The sequence below is a fragment of the Schistocerca piceifrons genome, chromosome 2, assembly GCF_021461385.2.
Source record: "Schistocerca piceifrons isolate TAMUIC-IGC-003096 chromosome 2, iqSchPice1.1, whole genome shotgun sequence".
NCBI classification, from domain to species: Eukaryota; Metazoa; Arthropoda; class Insecta; order Orthoptera; family Acrididae; genus Schistocerca; species Schistocerca piceifrons.
Window position 1 is genome coordinate 1,023,968,075 of NC_060139.1, and position 18,775 is coordinate 1,023,986,849.

Consider the following 18,775-nt stretch of genomic DNA (forward strand, 5'->3'; position numbering starts at 1 on the left):
AGGTCGGCTTCTACCAGTTTTTCCATCCGTCTGTAAAGAATACGCAGCCGTGACTTATTAAACTGATAGTTTGGTAATTCTCACATCTGTCAACACCTGCTTTCTTTGGGATTGGAATTATTATATTCTTCTTGAAGCCTGAGGGTATTTCTCTGGTCTCATACATCTTGCTCACCAGATGGTAGAGTTTTGTCAGGACTGGCTCTCCCAAGGCTATCAGTAGTTCTAATGGAATGCTGTCTACTCCCTGGTCTTGTTTCGACTTAGGTCTTTCAGTACTCTGTAAAACTCTTCACGCAGTATCATATCTCCCATTTCATCTTCATATACATCCTCTTCCATTTCCATAATACTGTCCTCAAGTACATCACCCTTGTATAGACCCTCTATATACTCCTTCCACCTTTCTGCTTTCCCTTCTTTGCTTAGAACTGGGTTTCCATCTGAGCTCTTGATATTCATACAAGTGGTTCTGTTTTCTCCAAAGGTCTCTTTAATTTTCCTGTAGGCAGTATCTATCTTACCCCTAGTGAGGTAAGCCTCTACATCCTTGCATTTGTCCTCTAGCCATCCCTGCTTACCCATTTTGCACTTCCTGTCGATTTCATTTTTGAGAAATTTGTATTCCTTTTTGTCTGCTTCATTTACTGCTTTTTTATATTTTCTCCTTTCATCAATTAAATTCAATATATCTTCTGTTACTCAAGGATTTCTACTAGCCCTCATCTTTTTATCTACTTTATCCTCTGCTGTCTTCACTATTTCAAGCTACCCATGACATTAGGTGTGTGTAATTCCTTCAACAGTGCAGGATCTCTTTGTTTCATAGGACTATTTTGTTCTGTAGATGTTTCTTTAGTTTCTGGAAAGTATTTGGGCTTTGTAAATTTCCAAACGCAATAAAACATATGCTAAACAAAACAAAACCAGCACAGTCATTGAACTTCAAAATGAGTAAGAATCTCATCTTGCCATTATATGTACTGACATTACGATCGCCATGGAATATTTGAACTGAGTGTAAGAGGGAATTTAAAAAAACAAACAAAACTAAAAGGAGCAAAATGGCAGATACAAGAGGGCAAATGACAGCCATATCCAACATTAATGTGACAGTTGGCATGACTTAATGCTTCGACATGTCATATGTTACCTGAGATGAATGTGCTGGCCACCCCGACTTTTGCTCATCTCTCACATTTCTTCTGCCTTTTCCTTTCTCAGATTCTTGGCACCAACACCACATTTGTTTTCATGACATAACACCTGCTCCATAAACTTCCACTAGCTGTCTTGTTTTCTTTCAATCCAGTGTCTTCACGTTGTGACTGTATTTTGAAGTGCAGCAGCACAGATACCTGCATGAACTGGTGCGGTTTGAAAGCTTTGATCGTTTCTTCTATCTAGATATGGATTTTGAGCCACAGAGGGTATTTGTACATCTGTAAGATCTCTCGATACATTAGGTTTTTAACCACCATTGTACGTATACCTCAGATTGAGCTCAACGATGTGGTGTGTGTGTTTGTGTGTGACAGTACTAGCCTCAAAGGTGCAGACTTTCAGTCAGAATTTAACTGATAAAACTAGATTGATTTCCTCCATCCAAATAACAGCGAGTGACCTTATTCCAACCTACAGATTGTATAATGCATATACAGTAAAACCCCTTTTTAACGAATCTCAGGGGACCAAAAAATTTGTGCCTTAGAAGAGGGTTTTCCTTAAATAAGGGTTTAGGTCAAAATGCACTAAATAAGTGTTCCAGAATCAAAATTGGAACCTAGGCTATTTGGGCCATATAAATACTCCATAATCACAAGCTCACCGTGTGCTGCATACAAAAATACAGTGAACATGAAAATGTTTCTTGGCAAATTTAAAACTACTCGATATATTTATAACACTTTTTTTCAAGATGTTTTGGATGTTAGATCACATCAAAAGTCACCAACTGGTATCTTGATTTAAAAGGAGAAAATTTTATTTAGCTAATGGCAATCAATGAATTGGATATCACAATAATGAATAAAACTGCTATACTGTCTTTATTTCTGAAAAAAATCTAGAAGAGTAGTCTGCTGCTTCCATCCAGCACAGCGTACTCCTAGAAGTTGTCGCTGCAGCCGGTTAATGCTGTTAACAACTGATTCATCCACAAAGAAGGATGAGAAATACCTTCTAACAGTCTCAATTCCTTCCACAGCTGCAGAAAAACTTGGTGTTGGTGAGTCCACATCTTCATCATCATCATCATCATCATCATCATCCTCGTCACCACCACTGCCACCACCAATTCCAGGTTTTTCACCAATATCAGCAGCAAACAGCTCACTCATGTCCATAGTGGGTGTAGAAATAAGTACATTATCATCACATTATCATCTTGGTATGTCACAGTCTTAGGGACATCTATAACATTCCAATCTTCTTCTGGGATATCTTCCTCCACAAACGATGTTGCATCACAGCCAGCATTTGCAAAGCAGTTTATATGACAGTCTGCTGTGTGACTGCATTCCAGGCGGGAACAAACATATGCATGGCCTGTAAAATATTCAATTTCATAACTTGCTTCCTCTGCAAGAATGAAATTGGTTTCTGCACTAGAGCCATTCTATATTAGCTTTAACTGAATGGATTATGCTTAAGTCCAGTGGTTGCAAGTGACTTGTGCAGTTATCAGGAAGGGACACACCATTTATATTTCTTAAAAATGAGGTACCTTTGGGATGAACAGGGCATCTGTCTAGGATAAGTACAATCTTTCTTCCTGCTGCACCCATCTTTGAGTCCAAGCTCCTCAGAAACGTTATAAAAATATCTGTCGTCATCCAGGCATTTTTGTTAAACTCATTTTTTCACGGATGTGTCTTTATGTTCTTAAAACACCTTGGAGTTTTAAATTTACCACTAATTAAAGGTGGCAACTTTTCACTTCCGTCATTGTTCACTCACAATAATGCTGTCATTCTCTCTTTACTTTTTTGTTCCCCATGACAATTTTCACCTTTCATTGAAAGTGTTTTAGATGGAAGGAGGTTATAAAATGCACCAGTCTCATTGGCATTAAAAATGTTTTTGAAATCATACCCTTGAATCAGACGTGGCAAAGTATAACTTTTCCAATGCTCCACACTTTCATTGTTCACAAATACAGTTTCTCCACTTAAATTTTGGGTTGAGAGATAGTGACTTTTTTAAAATGATCTAGCCGGCCATTAGATGCACGGAAGTTATTATAACCCATCCTCAGTGCAATTTCTCACGCCTTCTCATGCAACACATTGCCACCTATGGGAATATCTGTGGCTCTTATTCCCTGAAACCAGTCTAAAAGAGCAGTTTCTCTGGCTTTGAAAGAAGACTCACGAATATTCTTCCTTTTTGATGAACGTGAACCATGTGCTTCTAAATTTAATTAAGCCTCCTTATTTTTTATTATTCTGCACAAAGATGATGGCGCCAAATCGTACTTCTTTGCAATGTCGCCTAATTTCATATAGGTATTGCGATTCTCTTCACAATCCCAAATAATTGTTAGCTTCTGCTGTATCATCAGTTTTCTTCGTTTGCTGGCTATGTTACATGTACAAGACACTATTGTAAGTAGACTACACAACTACAGTATACACTTAATGCTTTCACTTTATAGTGTCAGACACAACAGCTGGAGCACGGTAGTGCGGAAGAATTGTGTTTTCAAATGATCAGTTTGACAATCACCAATCTCAATAACTTTACAACTATCGATACGAGACCAATATCCGAATGCTAACGTGAACATCAATTTTAAGAATGCAAATGATCAAAGCCTAATGTTACGATTTAATGTCCGAAAACAAGAAGTGCAGCTGCAGACTGTATTTTAATTTGCGAATTGTAACGCACTTATTCCTTAAAAGCAGGATTTAAAAGAAAGTGTGATTCGTTAAAACCGAATTTCAGAAACACTGTTTTTATGGCGTTATCACCGGGACCAACGAAAGCGGGTTCGTTAATACGGGGTTTTACTGTATGTGTGGTTTGAAGGTATTTGAAACTCAAAGATGTGCTACACACATTGACAACCAAAGTTAAATTTGAGAGAGCTGTTTGAGAAACAGAGCTTTCACTGTTGCTGCAAATGGATTTGTGATGGCTCTTCTTACAATATGAACAAAAGTAGTTCCCCTTCTTCACACAGTCCTTAATACTATAACCACAATTGAGACACAGAAAACAACAGTTATTCAATTTCAGTATTGTGATACATTCAGTCCTGTGTTTTCCTTTCCTGAAAACTGCTCCTTATTTTCATATTCTATCCAGCACTTACGTGTATCATCAGGGAAAGCACATAGCACTCTTGGGCACTTATGAATACATATGCATTACACTGAAGTTGCAAAAGCCATGGAATAGTGCCTAATACCATGGCAGGCCTTTTGCTTTTGCCCAGTTTAGTGCAGCAACGTGAGGTGACATGAAAAAATACTGAACTATGCTGCCTCTATAGACATCCATAATCGTGAAAGTGTTGCCGATGCGGTATTTTGGACACGAACTGAAATCTCGATCATGTCTCGTAAATGTTTGATAGGTTTCGTGTCGGGTGATCAGGGTGGTCAAATTATTCACTTGAATTGTTCAGAATATTCTTCAAACGAATCACGAGCAATTGTAACCCGGTGACATTGTGCACCATTGTTTGGGAACATGAAGTCCATGAAGTCCATGAATGGCTGCAAACACTCTCCAAGTAGCTGAATATAACAATTTCCTGTAAGTGGCCAAGCTGGGTAATGTAGTGGTTAGCATACTGGACTTGCATTCATGAGGATGACGGTTCAAACCCATGTTTGGCCATCCACAGTTAGGTTTTCTATGATTTCCCTCAATCGCTTAAGGCAAATGCCGGGATGGCTCCTCTGGAAAGGCACAGCCCCTTCATCCTTCCCAAATTTGAGCTTGTGCTCTGTCCCTCCTGCTCCTCATCTTCCAGTCCCTGGACCAGAGGACCCAGTCCATTCCATATAAACACAGTCTACACCATTATAGAACCTCCACCAGCTTGCATAGTACCTTGTTGACAACTTGGGCACAGGGCTACATGGGATCTGCACCACACTCAAACCTTACCATCACTGTTACCAACTGAAATTAGGACTCATCTGACCAGGCCATGGTTTTCCAGTGATATAGGATCCAAACAATTTGATCATGAGCCCAGGAGAGTCGCTGCAGGAAATGTCATGCTGTTAGCAAAGGCACTTACGTCTGTCATCTGTTGCTATAGGTCATTAATGCCACATTTTGCAGCACTGTCATATTGGAGATGTTCATCGCACTTCCACATTGATTTCTGTGGTTATTTCACACAGTGTTGCTTGTTTGTTGTCGCTCAAAACTCTATGCTGACACTGCTGCTCTTGGTCGTTACATGAGGGCCATTGGCCATTGTGTTGTCTGTAGTGAGAAATGATTGAAATTTGGTACTCTCGGTACACTCTTGACTCTGTGGAATATTGAATTCTTTAACAATTTCTGAAATGGAATGTCCTATGCTTCTAGCTCGAACTACCATTCCATGTTCAGAGTCCGTTAATTCTCACCGTGTGACTATAATCACATCATAAATCTTTTCACACGAATCACCTGAATGCACATGACAGCTCCACCATTCCACCGCCCTTTTCTACCTTGTGTACACGGTACTACTACCATCTGTATATGTGCCTATCACTCTCCCATGACTTTTGTCACCTCATTGTAATGTTTTCCCTCGGTGACTGAAGGCATGAATTCTTGAGTTAAAGTCCATGAATGTAGTATTTATGGTTTTTGATGAGACAATTTGAATGAGTTTTATTTAACGGATATAGCTGAGGTGAGCTGGGACTATCCGATTTCAGTCTCCTGTTGAGGATTCTCCTAAAGTCTTCGTTGGTTGCAGCCATCTTTGAGACACCATCCACAAGCAAGTTTGCTTCTTCAAAATACCTTTCAAGAAATTGATGCTTATTAATGGTTAACAGGGTAGGGTTATCTCTAATGAAGGATTTAAGCTGCTCCCAGAAATGGGTCTAGCTTTCAGTGTCACCTGAAAAGGCTGTAGTTTAAGTGGCTGTCAGTGTCACCTGAAAAGGCTGTAGTTTAAGTGGCTGTCAGTTTTATAGAAGTTGTGCGTTCTATATGCTTGCATGGAATTGATGTAGAAGGCTTACTCTGAATTCCCCTTGCAATCTACTGAACAGTAAACTTTGCTTTGTTTATGTACTCTCCGGAAATGACACTCTTGAGTTTCATAACCATTGTACAACAAGAATTTATGAATGGTGTCACATTAATGCAGCTGAAGCACTAACATCTCTTCTGAGTGACTCTTATACTACTCTCTTTCCTCGAGCACTGTGTAATCTTAAACAAGTTTATGATAGCTATAAAAAGTGTGATATTTGCCTTTTACAGTGATCTCTTTCTTTAAAGACTGTGCTACCATGTTTGTAGGTGCCAGCAGCTACTACCAAAGATCATTAGAAACAGATAGCGCAGTATGTTGCAGAACTCAACAGTTTCAAGCATATGTCACGAACTGTAACAACATATGTTGTTAGGGCTATAGATTAACAATATAACAGCTTTTTGAAACTGCTATGTAGTATTAACACAGCATATCTTTTCACAAATTTTTAGAGCCTTACATGTAGCCAATACAAAGAGGCAGTGATTAGTATCTCTCTATGTGTATAATAATAATAATAATAATAATAATAATAATAATAATAATAATAGTAGTAGTAGTAGTAGTAGTAGTAGTAATAACTATCTTGCACTTTATTTGGCTCTTTAGTGGGTCCAGGAGCAAGGAACGATGCTGTTCAGGAACAGAGGATTCAGATGTTAATTTATACTGCACCTAATATCAAATAGTAAAAATAATACATAACTTTGTTGCTGTAGTTGCAGTGTCAGATGCTAAGAGTAGATTTGAATTTAAAAATATAAAGAAATACAAAAGATTTATAAATCTGTCTCTTTTCCATAAATGCCTATTCAGTAGATCATGAGCACTCGCCACTATAAAAGTCTGTAAATGTTACCCAACGGGCAAACACACAAAATGGGCTCAGTGTATCAATGTTCGAACTTAGTACACCTACCGCTGGAGCTCCGGACAGGGGATGCTAGCATCTCATTGGCAGTGGCGTAATCATTCGTGGCAGCACCCTCATGGCGCAGTGGTGGCTGTAGGAAACATGGGGGCGTAACTGGTGGCACGCATATTTGAAAGTACGGCTGACTGGATAGCGACCAATACTGCAATAATAATAATGTTGATGTCATATGATTCAGCTGTCTGATAAAAGTGTTTCTATTGTAAGCCATTTATCTGAGCAATAGACCCAGTGTTTCCAGGTGGTCACTCATCCAAGTGCAAACCAGCCTAACTTCAGTAGTCAGGGGAGAACTGATGTATCTAGCATGGCATGACCATTGCCTATGTGTGTATGATGCAGTTGCACCACCTTAACTTACCATACTTGGAATAATTCTCCCTGCCCCCTGCCCCACCCATCCGTCAGTCTCGTCAGTGCTTAGGGTGAGGGTAGAAACTGTGATTGCTTGCAAGCAGCAAACAAAGTTTCCTTTGGATCTCTTGAACCTGAGTTGCAGCACTAACATATTGAAAATAACACAGATTAATTTGCAACACATGTCACTCTCTCCGCTAACCATTACTTTATTGAAAGAGTAGTCTAAACAATGAATTGTGTGTCAAGGAATACAAATGTGAATGAAATTTAACAGGAACCTAAATTCATTTATTTCTGTGCTAACTGGATGTTGAATGCAGCTATTTGAGCATGCCGGCCAAAGATTCTTGTTTTATTTCTTGACTAACTACAGGACAATGGTCACACAGTATCACTAAGTCTTTCTAGTTCTACATCCATATGAATCAATTACAAGTTCCAGGTTACTGGAAAATAACAAAATCAATTGCTTCAAAACTAGTGCAAAACATTTCAGAACTCAAGGGTATTCCGGACTTTGATGAGTTTACTGAAACTTTTCTGCTGTCACAACAATGGAGACCTTGAACAAAGTTGATTGTGTTCAGGCATGCCACCACTGATGATAAAAATTATGAATGAATTACATAATCACTCCTGAGGTAGAAACTCCTGTTACCATATGTAAGAGCAACTAGTTTCCAATGTAAAATGAAACACAGTTTTATATACTCTGTATCTGAAGTGACACATAGTGCACCAGCACTTATGTTACCACTCAGTGTTATGGAGATAAATGTGCTGCAAATGTGACAATGTATTTTGATGAACAGTACATTAAATCTGTAGTTTAATGGGAGATAAATCTGCACTTTTAGTTGCTACATGTGTCTGTTTTTACAGAGAAATGTGTTCATTGTGACAGATAAAGGATTTTAGGAGCAGTTTTCCAAATAATTGTCAATGTCCTGCAGGATATATACAGTAAATGCATCTTCATAATTGTAATTTAATATGTTGGTAATAATTTTCTTATGGGCTCACACAGAAATAAGAGGATCCCATGTAGAAAAATAATAACAAACTCTTCATCAGCAATAACATAAACACAGGCATGCCTCGTTAACCTCCACAATTGCAGTTAGTTAAATCAGTTACACAGACACAAGACTTTTGAATGCAATATTAATTGGCAGCTGTTGTGCAGTTTGATAACCAGTGACCACTCTTAATTGCAGCTTACCATTAAACACTCCCACTGTAAGTCTTACAGAATTAATTTTATACGACATAACAGACCATAGTTTGGACGGCTGTCCAAAATGCCCAATCACAGAAGTAGTCTATTACCATTGTATAATAGATCCTGGCACTGGAATCCATTGAGGTGTAGGTCATTGAGCATTGCTCATCATGGACTGCTTACTGCTTGCAGAGGTCTCTGAAGGCACTGGTGTCCAGGAGGTGAAGTGGCTTCAAGTGGGTCCTGTTCAGCACTGGAACTGTTTGTTGTCTGTCTGTACAGTTGCTTCAGAGATATGACGCTTGGTTAGCTCAGCAAACTGAACTGCTTTTGTAGTGCTCAAGCAGGAGCCTAAATACCTGCCAAGCAGAAAGCTATCCATGTGTTGCTCTGAGTGCACATGACTCATGGAGGGACAGCACTGCTCTAGATTGCAGTGCTGTTAATGGTGACTGCAGTGCTGCTGACGAGGTGGCACCTCTCGTGGCAATCCCAGTACATCAAGTTCCCATCTTACGTTTCCATCATAGCTGCAGGAGGCTACTCTGTTTATATTATTGTCAGGAATCTTCCATACACATAATGAGCACAGTGCCCAGTATTTGGATTACCAGACCAGTATTTGGATTACCAGATGAGTATTTGGATTACCATCATGTACTCCAGTGGGAGATGCTTGTAGCACTGGAATCCATCCACCCATCAGTCACAGTTGTTTGCAGGGTAGCTGTGGTGGCAGGCAAATAGTCAGGGTATACCACTGAAGAAAGACTTATTACAGTTATGTAAGGGTCATCGAATGAAGTATTACAGTATTGTACAGCTGTGATAGCTAATTGTGTCAGGTATCATTACATCAATGACATGATAGGTTGCTACTCACCATATAGTGGAGATGTTGAGTCACAGTTAGGTGCAACAAAAAGACTGTCAAAAAAGTAAGCTTTCCACCAAAAAAGGCTTTCACCTAAATTCGGCTGGTCTCAGCAGCCAGAGACTGTGGTCATTGTGTGTGTGTGTGTGTGTGTGTGTGTGTGTGTGTGTGTGTGTGTGTGTGTGTGTGTGTGTGTGTGGGCGCGCGCGCTGAGAGATCAAAGTTCAACATCCAGGTAGTGTAGTAGATGTCATTTCCTAAAACACACAATCTGTGGCAGACAGTCTTGTTTCCGGAGAAGTTTTGGGGAACTGAAAGCATGAATAATTAAATACGCACTGATGATTCCTTTAACGAAATGTCATGATCATGTGTTATTTCTTAACGGTAGCTATTGGACCATTTCTGCCATTAAAAGATATGTTTGATGACCAGAAAGTAGCTGGGACCTCACAGAAGTGAGTACAAATTCTTATTTTGAAACTGTTACTAGAGCAATGATAGATGGATAAATAAAGAGAAATGTAAGTACAGTATTGCTGTTGGGTGCTCTTACATAGCCATTCACTATTGCACTGTATGTGTCATAAAGATTATTAGTGGTTACATCTTTATATTCTGATCTTCTCACCTTCCATATACTTGTTTCTTAATTATTCGATATTAACAGAGCTTATAATAGGACTTGTAAGAACCTAATATATATTGTCCCCATATCTATGTTGCCGTAATGTATTTCAGTTTTATATATTATTATAATATTTTATTCATTTATCTCAGTTTATTTTTAAAGCTATATTTTTGCAACAGTTTATATTAGAAGTAATTACTTTTTCTTTTTTAAAATAATGATTAACTTTCATTTTCAGTGCTGGAGAAAACCTGTCATGTGTAATAATCTTTGTGGTGGTTTATTATTTCTTAATGGCAGCTGTGGTGTGGTTCGTCATTCTTACATATGCGTGGCACTTAAGTTTCCAAGCATTAGGTAAGTAATACATATGAAGAGCCTTTCAGTACTAAACTAAGTAGCATGCTTAGTGTAATAAAATTCCAGAATCATTTCTCAGGGCAGTAAATATTTGCTTTAGCTTGCCTGTCACTGCATAGCTGACAGTGTATCATTACTGAGGCAGTGCCTTTGAGAGGGAGAAAAATGTTGTTTTCCGGCTAATCCACAGTTTTTCTATACTACACATTGACTACATGTGAGTCATTTCTTGAAAAAACCTCTTTGAAATCCTGCAGTCTTAAATTAACAGTTAAGCCACTACATACACACCGAGCGAGGTGGCGCAGTGGTTAGACACTGGACTCGCATTCGGGAGGACGACGGTTCAATCCCACGTCCGGCCAACCTGATTTAGGTTTTCCGTGATTTACCTAAATCACTCCAGGCAAATGCTGGGATGGTTCCTTTCAAAGGGCACGGCCGACTTCCTTCCCCGTCCTTCCCTAATCCGATGAGACCGATGACCTCGCTGTCGGGTCTCCTTCCTCGAAACAACCAACCAACCACTACATACAAATAATTGAGGAAATTTCCATTTCAAGTCACTAACAGCCTGAATAAAAACAAGAGTGGAATGCACGTGCTCACTTTGTTGTGGTCAAATACCTTTTGAAACAAATTCACAATTTTTAATTTCAGTTGGTGACTTCAAACTACCTACCGACAAAGAACTTGAGGGAAAGCTAGTTTATTTTTTCGGTCTATGTCATTGTTAAAATACCTAAGGAATATCTTTTCAGGTTTTTACACTGATGTGTGTTACTCAAATTCCGTAATGTTTCATTTGCAGTTTCATGAGTCATGCAGTCCAGTTGCATGCAATTCCATTTCATGTTTAATCTTGAATGCATTATATCTTCTTTAGATATTGTGCACTAAAACCACTTTGTCATGGAGTAAAAGAAGTGCTTTCTTGAAATGTTGCTGGAAATCCAATTGAAACATTTCCCCAACAAATGTACATGTCAATAGCTGTGAAACATCATTATAATTTGGTAGGTTCACCAAAAACATTCAGAAGTAAGGCATTTTTTATTTCATCACGAGGTTATATATACGAAAAATGAGTATACACAAAATATTTTGCATTCAAGAGTAACCACAAAATAAAATATTTCTATTTGTAAAACACTGTCCTGGAAGAATCTTGAAAGTGAAAAAATGAAATGGCATAAAAGAGGTATGCTGATGCTCAGAAATTAAGAGGTAATGTTCTTTTGCTGGTCCGTAGAATAGCCAACATGCATTGGAGCTCTCATTTACTTGATGTGCTGTTATTTCTTGGTGAAAGAGGCTAGTTGTTCAGAGGTTCACCTCAGAAAATTGCAAATCCAAATAATAGAAATCCTCTGAATATTAGAACTCTTGAGTCCACTATGAACCAGTACATTAGTAAGGCCAGAGACCAACAAGAATCTGGAAAGCATCTACAGATGCATTAACTGTCATGTGACACTGAAAATGAATTTATTTCTAGTTGTGCCCATCATGTCAGTGGTGCTGTCTTGGAACAGAGAGAAAATGAGAATCATTATTTAATTATTTTTGCTGCAACTCCTGATTCAAATTATATTAAACAAATAACATTAATCGTATGTTATATTTATTTAAGGAAACTGATAAATATTAAATAAACGAATGATTTTTGGAATTTGCAGATTATAACCAGAAAACAAGAATTGCTATTGTACACTTAATTCGATCAATACTTGTGAAACATTCAGTTCCTATTAGTGAATGCAGCAGATAAGGTTATAATAGCGGAAGTAATATTAGAGGGTCATATGTAGGAGATCAGATGCATTTTCTTCAGTGAAATCCTCTTGTAAAATGTCCTCCATTTACATGTTGTATCGTTATGTGGAATACAAGCAACTGAGTGTTGCCATGAAGCAGACACTTTATTTGGAGAGATTAATTTTTTTTTTTTTTGCAATCTGTCCAATAGCAGTCCACAATGCTAGGAAATACTGAAACCATGTGTCGGTAGATCTTTATATACATGTTTGAATGCTCAGGTTGAGGCTGCAATACCAATTGCAGCTCTCTTGGATAAGCTTTCCATTGCTGTTGAAACTCTCGATAAGTTAAATTTGTCATCTGAAACACGTTCTTTGGTATAGGGTGTTTTGGATTATGTGAGATCATTCGGCTGTTTAATCATGGCATCTGTTTAGGTAAAGTTGTGGCACCAGTTGATTAGAGAAGCAAATTACTAGAAGCTCGCAATAGTACCATTGGTGTTGAGGTAAAAGACTCTGAGAGCGACTTAAAATATCTTTGCGAAAATTGAGACGCCATTCTAGTTGTTGCCAGTGCAATTAATATCAATCCTCAATTTTGGGCAGTGCACACTAAGAAGAGGAAACCATTTCATGTTGAAAGCAGGAACAAACTTATTCGAGTTAAACATATTTTATGTCATTATTGACAATCTAGTGCCTGACTTGAAAACCTGACATGAAACAGTGAAGATTTTAGATATAACGTTTCCAGAAAGAAAGGCTCACAAAACACCATTGACAGTGTTATCTGCAAATAGTTTATAATGTAATATGTTACCCGTGTGTGAATAATGGCAGTTTACATCAGAATGCACTGATGTCTATTTACAGAAATGTGTGGGCACATCAGAGAACACTCCATATTGCAGAATTACTGGCACCAGGCATTTCATCATTTTATAAATCAGTATAACATTTAACTTTTTGTTTTAAAGTGGAATGAAAGTAATTAAACAAATTTAAAAAATAAAATTAAGTGGAGCATACATACATTTTACAATAATTCATTATTGAGTAGCATTTGAAGCTGAGCATGTAAGTTCATCTGTCACATCAGTTTTCTCTTTTCCTTGTCATGTAGGTCATGGTTGAGTTATCATCTGGTTCCCTAGCTGTTGTGCTCTTGGGCTCTGATAACTGTCTTTGTCACTACTTTTCAAGCCTATTTGTTATTATTCTTTCAGTCTCCTACTCCATGGAAGCACCTTGGTGCTAGTATTCTTCCCCAATATATTTAATTTTTATACGCTCCTCCATGATTTATCTGGTGTGTTTGTTCTCTCAAAGCTGCATTGGGAATCTGGAAATATGGTTTATGGCTAGTTTTTGTTTCACTACATTCCAAATAATTTTGAGCATTATAGAACATTATACAAGGTTTATCATAATAGTTGTTACTGGTTTCCTGAAATAATAAGAGGGCATGAAATTTACCATTTTTCTTAATAAAGCAGTATCCAGTAATGCATTGTTTTGAACTTGCGCTGGGATGTAATAATAGCGCTGGAAGTGCTTCACTGCAAAACGAGTGTGAAATGTAGAGCACGATCTTAACAAGGGTGCATCACACAAGTATACTACTGTTTTCTTTCTGTGTCATTTAAATTTGTAGATAGTGCAGTCTACTCTAAGTCTGACTGAAAATGTGTGTGGAAACCAGAAATGTGAATGCAGAAAATGTGCTGGGAAAAAATTACCTATGTGAGACAGAAAATTTAACATTCAGTTTCAATTCTATAATTAGGAAGCCTGTGTTTCCTCGCTTTCATAGAAAAACAATGTTGTATATTTTAATGCCTGAAACTAAGAGAAAAAATTCAGTAGTTCCTTGTGTCCATGTAAGAAAAACAGCTGAAGCAAAAGCATCTAAAATTGGAGTGATGAGCACTGCCTTTTGTACAGAAAACATAGCATTAGCAGACACTGTGTACTGATAAGTAATGTTTACATTCTTGTCTTCTACCACATCAGAAAATTAGGAACTTTGATGTTAACATGTTCTGCAATACAGGGTAATACTGCATCCATCATGCAACCGAAGTTAGTACTGTTAATAGTGGCTCGATGATACACTTGTATACAATACTGCATTCTGAGATTCAACCTATTTCGCAACGAACAAATGTTAATTCGCTCAAATTTTCCAGCAACATTTTGTACAACACATAGTACCATCATATAAACCAGTGGAAAAATGCCCCTAACAGATCACATAAAAGGCAAAAATGTTCATCCTTAAAAAAGCTGACAGAAAAGTGGGGAATCAGTCTTCATTCCAACTTCCTCACCAAAAATTTTGCCATGTGACTGTATTCCTACTTTTTTAATACATAATATTCTAAATCCAGTCTCTCTTTATAGTGAAGCATTCATACTCAGCAACTCCCTCTCACTGTCACTGCCTATTTGCCTTCTCATTGTGTCATTATTCTCCCATTGATTTACCATATATCCCACTGCCATTGTCTCTTCTCTCACTGACACTGTCTCCATTTCTTTTTCTATGCCACTGTCTCCACAATATTTCAGCAGCTCAAAAATTTTGGGACGTCCTGATTATTTTTCCCCTATTCCCACATATTTAAAATATCAGTCTCAAATGTGGCCCTCCCATGCCTACATTTAAAGTTCGCTGGTCTGGGAGGGTCCAGCCACCCTTCCCCAAACCTGTCATGGTGTCCACTCATCTCACTTTTTGTCTACACTGTCTCCTCTCTCTCTTTCTCCTATTGTTTCTATTTTCATGCATCTCTCCTTCTATTTTACTGCATCTCTCCTCCTTTACTGCCACTGTCTCTCACTGACCATCAGCATATCTCTCTCTCTCTCTCTCTCTCTCTCTCTCTCTCTCTCTCTCTCTCTCTCTCTCTCTCTCTCTCATGAAATTTCTGCCATTTGGCTGTTAATTGTTCATTTATTTCAAACAGTTATGATTTTGACTGTATAGCCACTCTTTAAGTTTATGTTGAAATGCTCAACTATGTCTGACCTGTCTGTGACGTGTCATCATTGGAAGGACGTATTTCTGCTCTGAGATTAATAGTGTTGCAGGGTATGAGTAGCTATTGAAGATGCATAATGTTCTGGCATATTGATACGAACATGAAGAACACAAGAGCAGAAAGGCTGTGAAACAACATCAGCCAATAAATAGCCTGCTGACCAGACTGCACCACAACAGGAGCAGCCTCTACAAGAAGAGAACATAAGCACCACTCTTGCCAGCCTCATCCGCACAGTAGTAGACCGGCACTCATGGAACAGTTATTAGTTATCCATATCCATTGCTTACTTGGACATTGACTTCTTTGCATGTCACCAATTGCTTGTGACACGTTCTTTTAACTCAGAGTTCAATATTGTCAATCTTCTTTTTCGTAATAAAAACTATTAAAGTGATTTGCTTGAATTGTTGTATAGCTATCCGAGAAAGCAGCATCCTTTAGGCATCCTATAAGAGACGGATGGGCGGGACTCCACACATAATATGGCTGGCATTGTGCACAGTGAAAAACCGCAATCGGTGTATAATACCAGAAAAATGTTAATACGTAGGCTTTCCTGGCATAAGTCTTGAAAGTCTCTTCAGGTTTGCTGCTGGGTCCTAAAATCAAATTGACTCGATATTTCGGCGATCCCAGCAGCAAACCAGAAGAGACTTTCAAGACCAGACGATGATGTGTCACAGGCAGGTAAGACATATTTTAACATTTCAACATCTACTCAAGAATGGCTATAAAGCCAAAATAATTATTGTGTAAAATAAATGAATAATTAATAGTCAAATGATAGAAATTTGTTTAAAAAAATTCTACACGTCTGTGGTCCCCCGTAAAGGAAAGACCATTAATATCTCCTCTCTCTTTGGCACCTACTGCTATTGTCCTCATCCATCTTTCTCTTCCAATGACACTTTCTCTGTCCTTCCATCATCAGCACAAAAAAAGTGCGAATGTGTTAGCATGTCAAAAATTTTGGTGAAGGAGGAAGAATGAGAACTCGGGCAGCTGGTTCCCGAATTTTCTGTCAGTCTTTTCAAGATGAATTCATTCACCTTCCTTTGCTCCAACAGGGGCATTTTTCCGCTCGTTTGCTTGTTTTCCTGCAACAGTAGTGTATGAAGCTTATATAAAACAGTTCCTATAGATCAGTAAAGTTGTGACAGTTTATTTATATACTTCAACACATTTATGTAGTTTGACAAATATAAACAACAAATAAGTATGCATAATATAAGGTTAACACACAATGGTTACTTTGCTCATCAACAGCAATTAATCAAAAATGCGTGGTTTATGATTTGTATCACAAAAGAGTAAAAATGTTCTTAGCAATATTTTACTGAATTTCCAGTTTTCATAGTTTTTGGCTGTCATTTTCTCTTCAAGTGTGTTAAGACCCTTTGTAGCCTATTTTTTGTTCTGCGGTACCACTATGGGCATATTTGTATAGGTGTGAAGTGCCCATTATACAGAGACAGCGCACAATTAAGTTTTACTGGTGAAAAATGCTGACTAAAAACATAGTTTGGTGACCTGAGAACTCTTCAATGACCCTAGAACCTTTGCCATATCTTCACCCAGTCAAGTGAATCTTTATTTACTTGTCTGACTGGTTATTACTGGCATATTTTACTACACAAGTATGGCAACTTTGAACCTCTGCATCTCGGTAACTGATAATGATATTGATCAAAGTTTTGAGGTTCCCTGAGAATATTATCTAAAGAACATATAATAAAAGTTTTGAAGATCTGCCATGGAAATAAACTGCAGAAGTGGACATCACCACAATTTGTACCAAAAAAACTGTAGTTTGTGGGATTTTCTCAGGAATCGCACATAACGAATGGTGCTTTGATAAGCCTCCTTAAGACCACTCTGGACCACACCAAATACAAAGAAACCAACCGATCTGCTCAATTTGCCTGGGCTGGAGATGGTGGGCAATGTTTAAATTTTGACACTGTTCTGTAGGGTAGCTGCAGTATGCCAATTCTTCCGATTGGTGTACAAATGGCCGCTAGGCCAAGGATTATCCAAAACAGTTGACCCCCTTGTTTCTGTGATCCCTGAAAAATTGCATTTTTGTACACAGCTTTTTAGAACATATAGGTACTGCACACTGTCATGCATGGACCAATTGCATTTTTAAAGATATATTTAGTATTCAATAAGAAACTAACATTTATTCTGTATTCTATCTCAATGAGTATCTTTTGTCCATCTACATTATTCCTCGAATGGTGTTATGTGTAAAACATGTCAAACCTTCTTTAAAATAACAAAAAAATTGGTGTGCTATAATTTTAGATGGGATCCCTGGGCCCTGTCCTGGTTTTCAGCAGCCCTGGCGTATTCATGACAGTTTGGAGCCATCTAGCAGCAGGCAGCTGCAAATATGTAGAGATGAAAAACATATATGTGGAATGTTAATAATATTTGTTTTATTTATAAAACTTTAAGAGTTTTCACATTAAAAATTCAGAGGCATTACTTCTGTGTGTGTGTATGTGGGAGGGGGGAGTCAGTATGTGTGTGGGTGGGCATGGGTGTGCGCACGCGTGTCATTTGCAGGGGTAAACAATAGTTAAGAACAGTAGGTATTTTCTTTGATTTAACAGAAGTATTTGATTGTGTGGGCCATAAGTTGGAATGTTAAGGAATTAGGGGAAAAGCTTAACAATGCTTCACTTCATATTTGAAAGTAGGAAGCAGGATGTTGTCATCCAGTGTCAACAAACTGGGATGAAATTTGAATTTGACTGGGATCATATAAAGTGGGAGGTGCCACAGGCTTCTGTTCTGGACCTTTTGCTTTTCTAGATGTATTATATCAGTGGTCTGGCATTAAACATGGTGGAGCAACTCTGTGAACCACCAAGAATATTCTTAGCCCAGAAAAAGGTCAGACTGATCTGCAGTGTCAGTTCGTAAACTTCATGTAGGCTGTTGTTCATGTCCATGAAATGTAACTGTGCCATCCTGATATAATATTGACTCATTCTGAAGAGGTGCCAACATTCATTCAGTGAAGACTAGATAGAAAATGTACTTCGATAACACTTCCTTAAGTACTGTAGAAAAGGCGTGCACTATTCATGAAGTTTATTTTTCAGTAGGTTTCCAATAGGACTGAAAAAATGGAGGGATAAACTATGAATACACGTACAAATACAAATTGAAAGATTTCCTTCTAGCACACTCCTTCTATTCTGTAGACAAAGTTACTTACACAGCTGTTGAGAACTTCTCTGTGTACTGTGATATTTATTAATGTATTCTCTCGCAGGTGTCCACCCTCCCCTGTCCCGAGAAATTTCGGGGGAACTGCCAGATCTCTGCAATATGTTTTTTGTGGAAGAAT

General features: G+C 38.1%; 1 protein-coding gene across 1 annotated transcript in view; it reads left to right on the forward strand.

The window, feature by feature from the left end:
- Positions 1–18,775, forward strand: part of LOC124776962 (smoothened homolog) — a 103,029-nt gene that overhangs the window by 45,409 nt on the left and 38,845 nt on the right. The window contains exon 6 of the mRNA XM_047252199.1: positions 10,483–10,601. Within this exon, the coding sequence (XP_047108155.1) occupies positions 10,483–10,601 (119 nt within the window). The remainder of the gene's footprint in view (positions 1–10,482; positions 10,602–18,775) is intronic.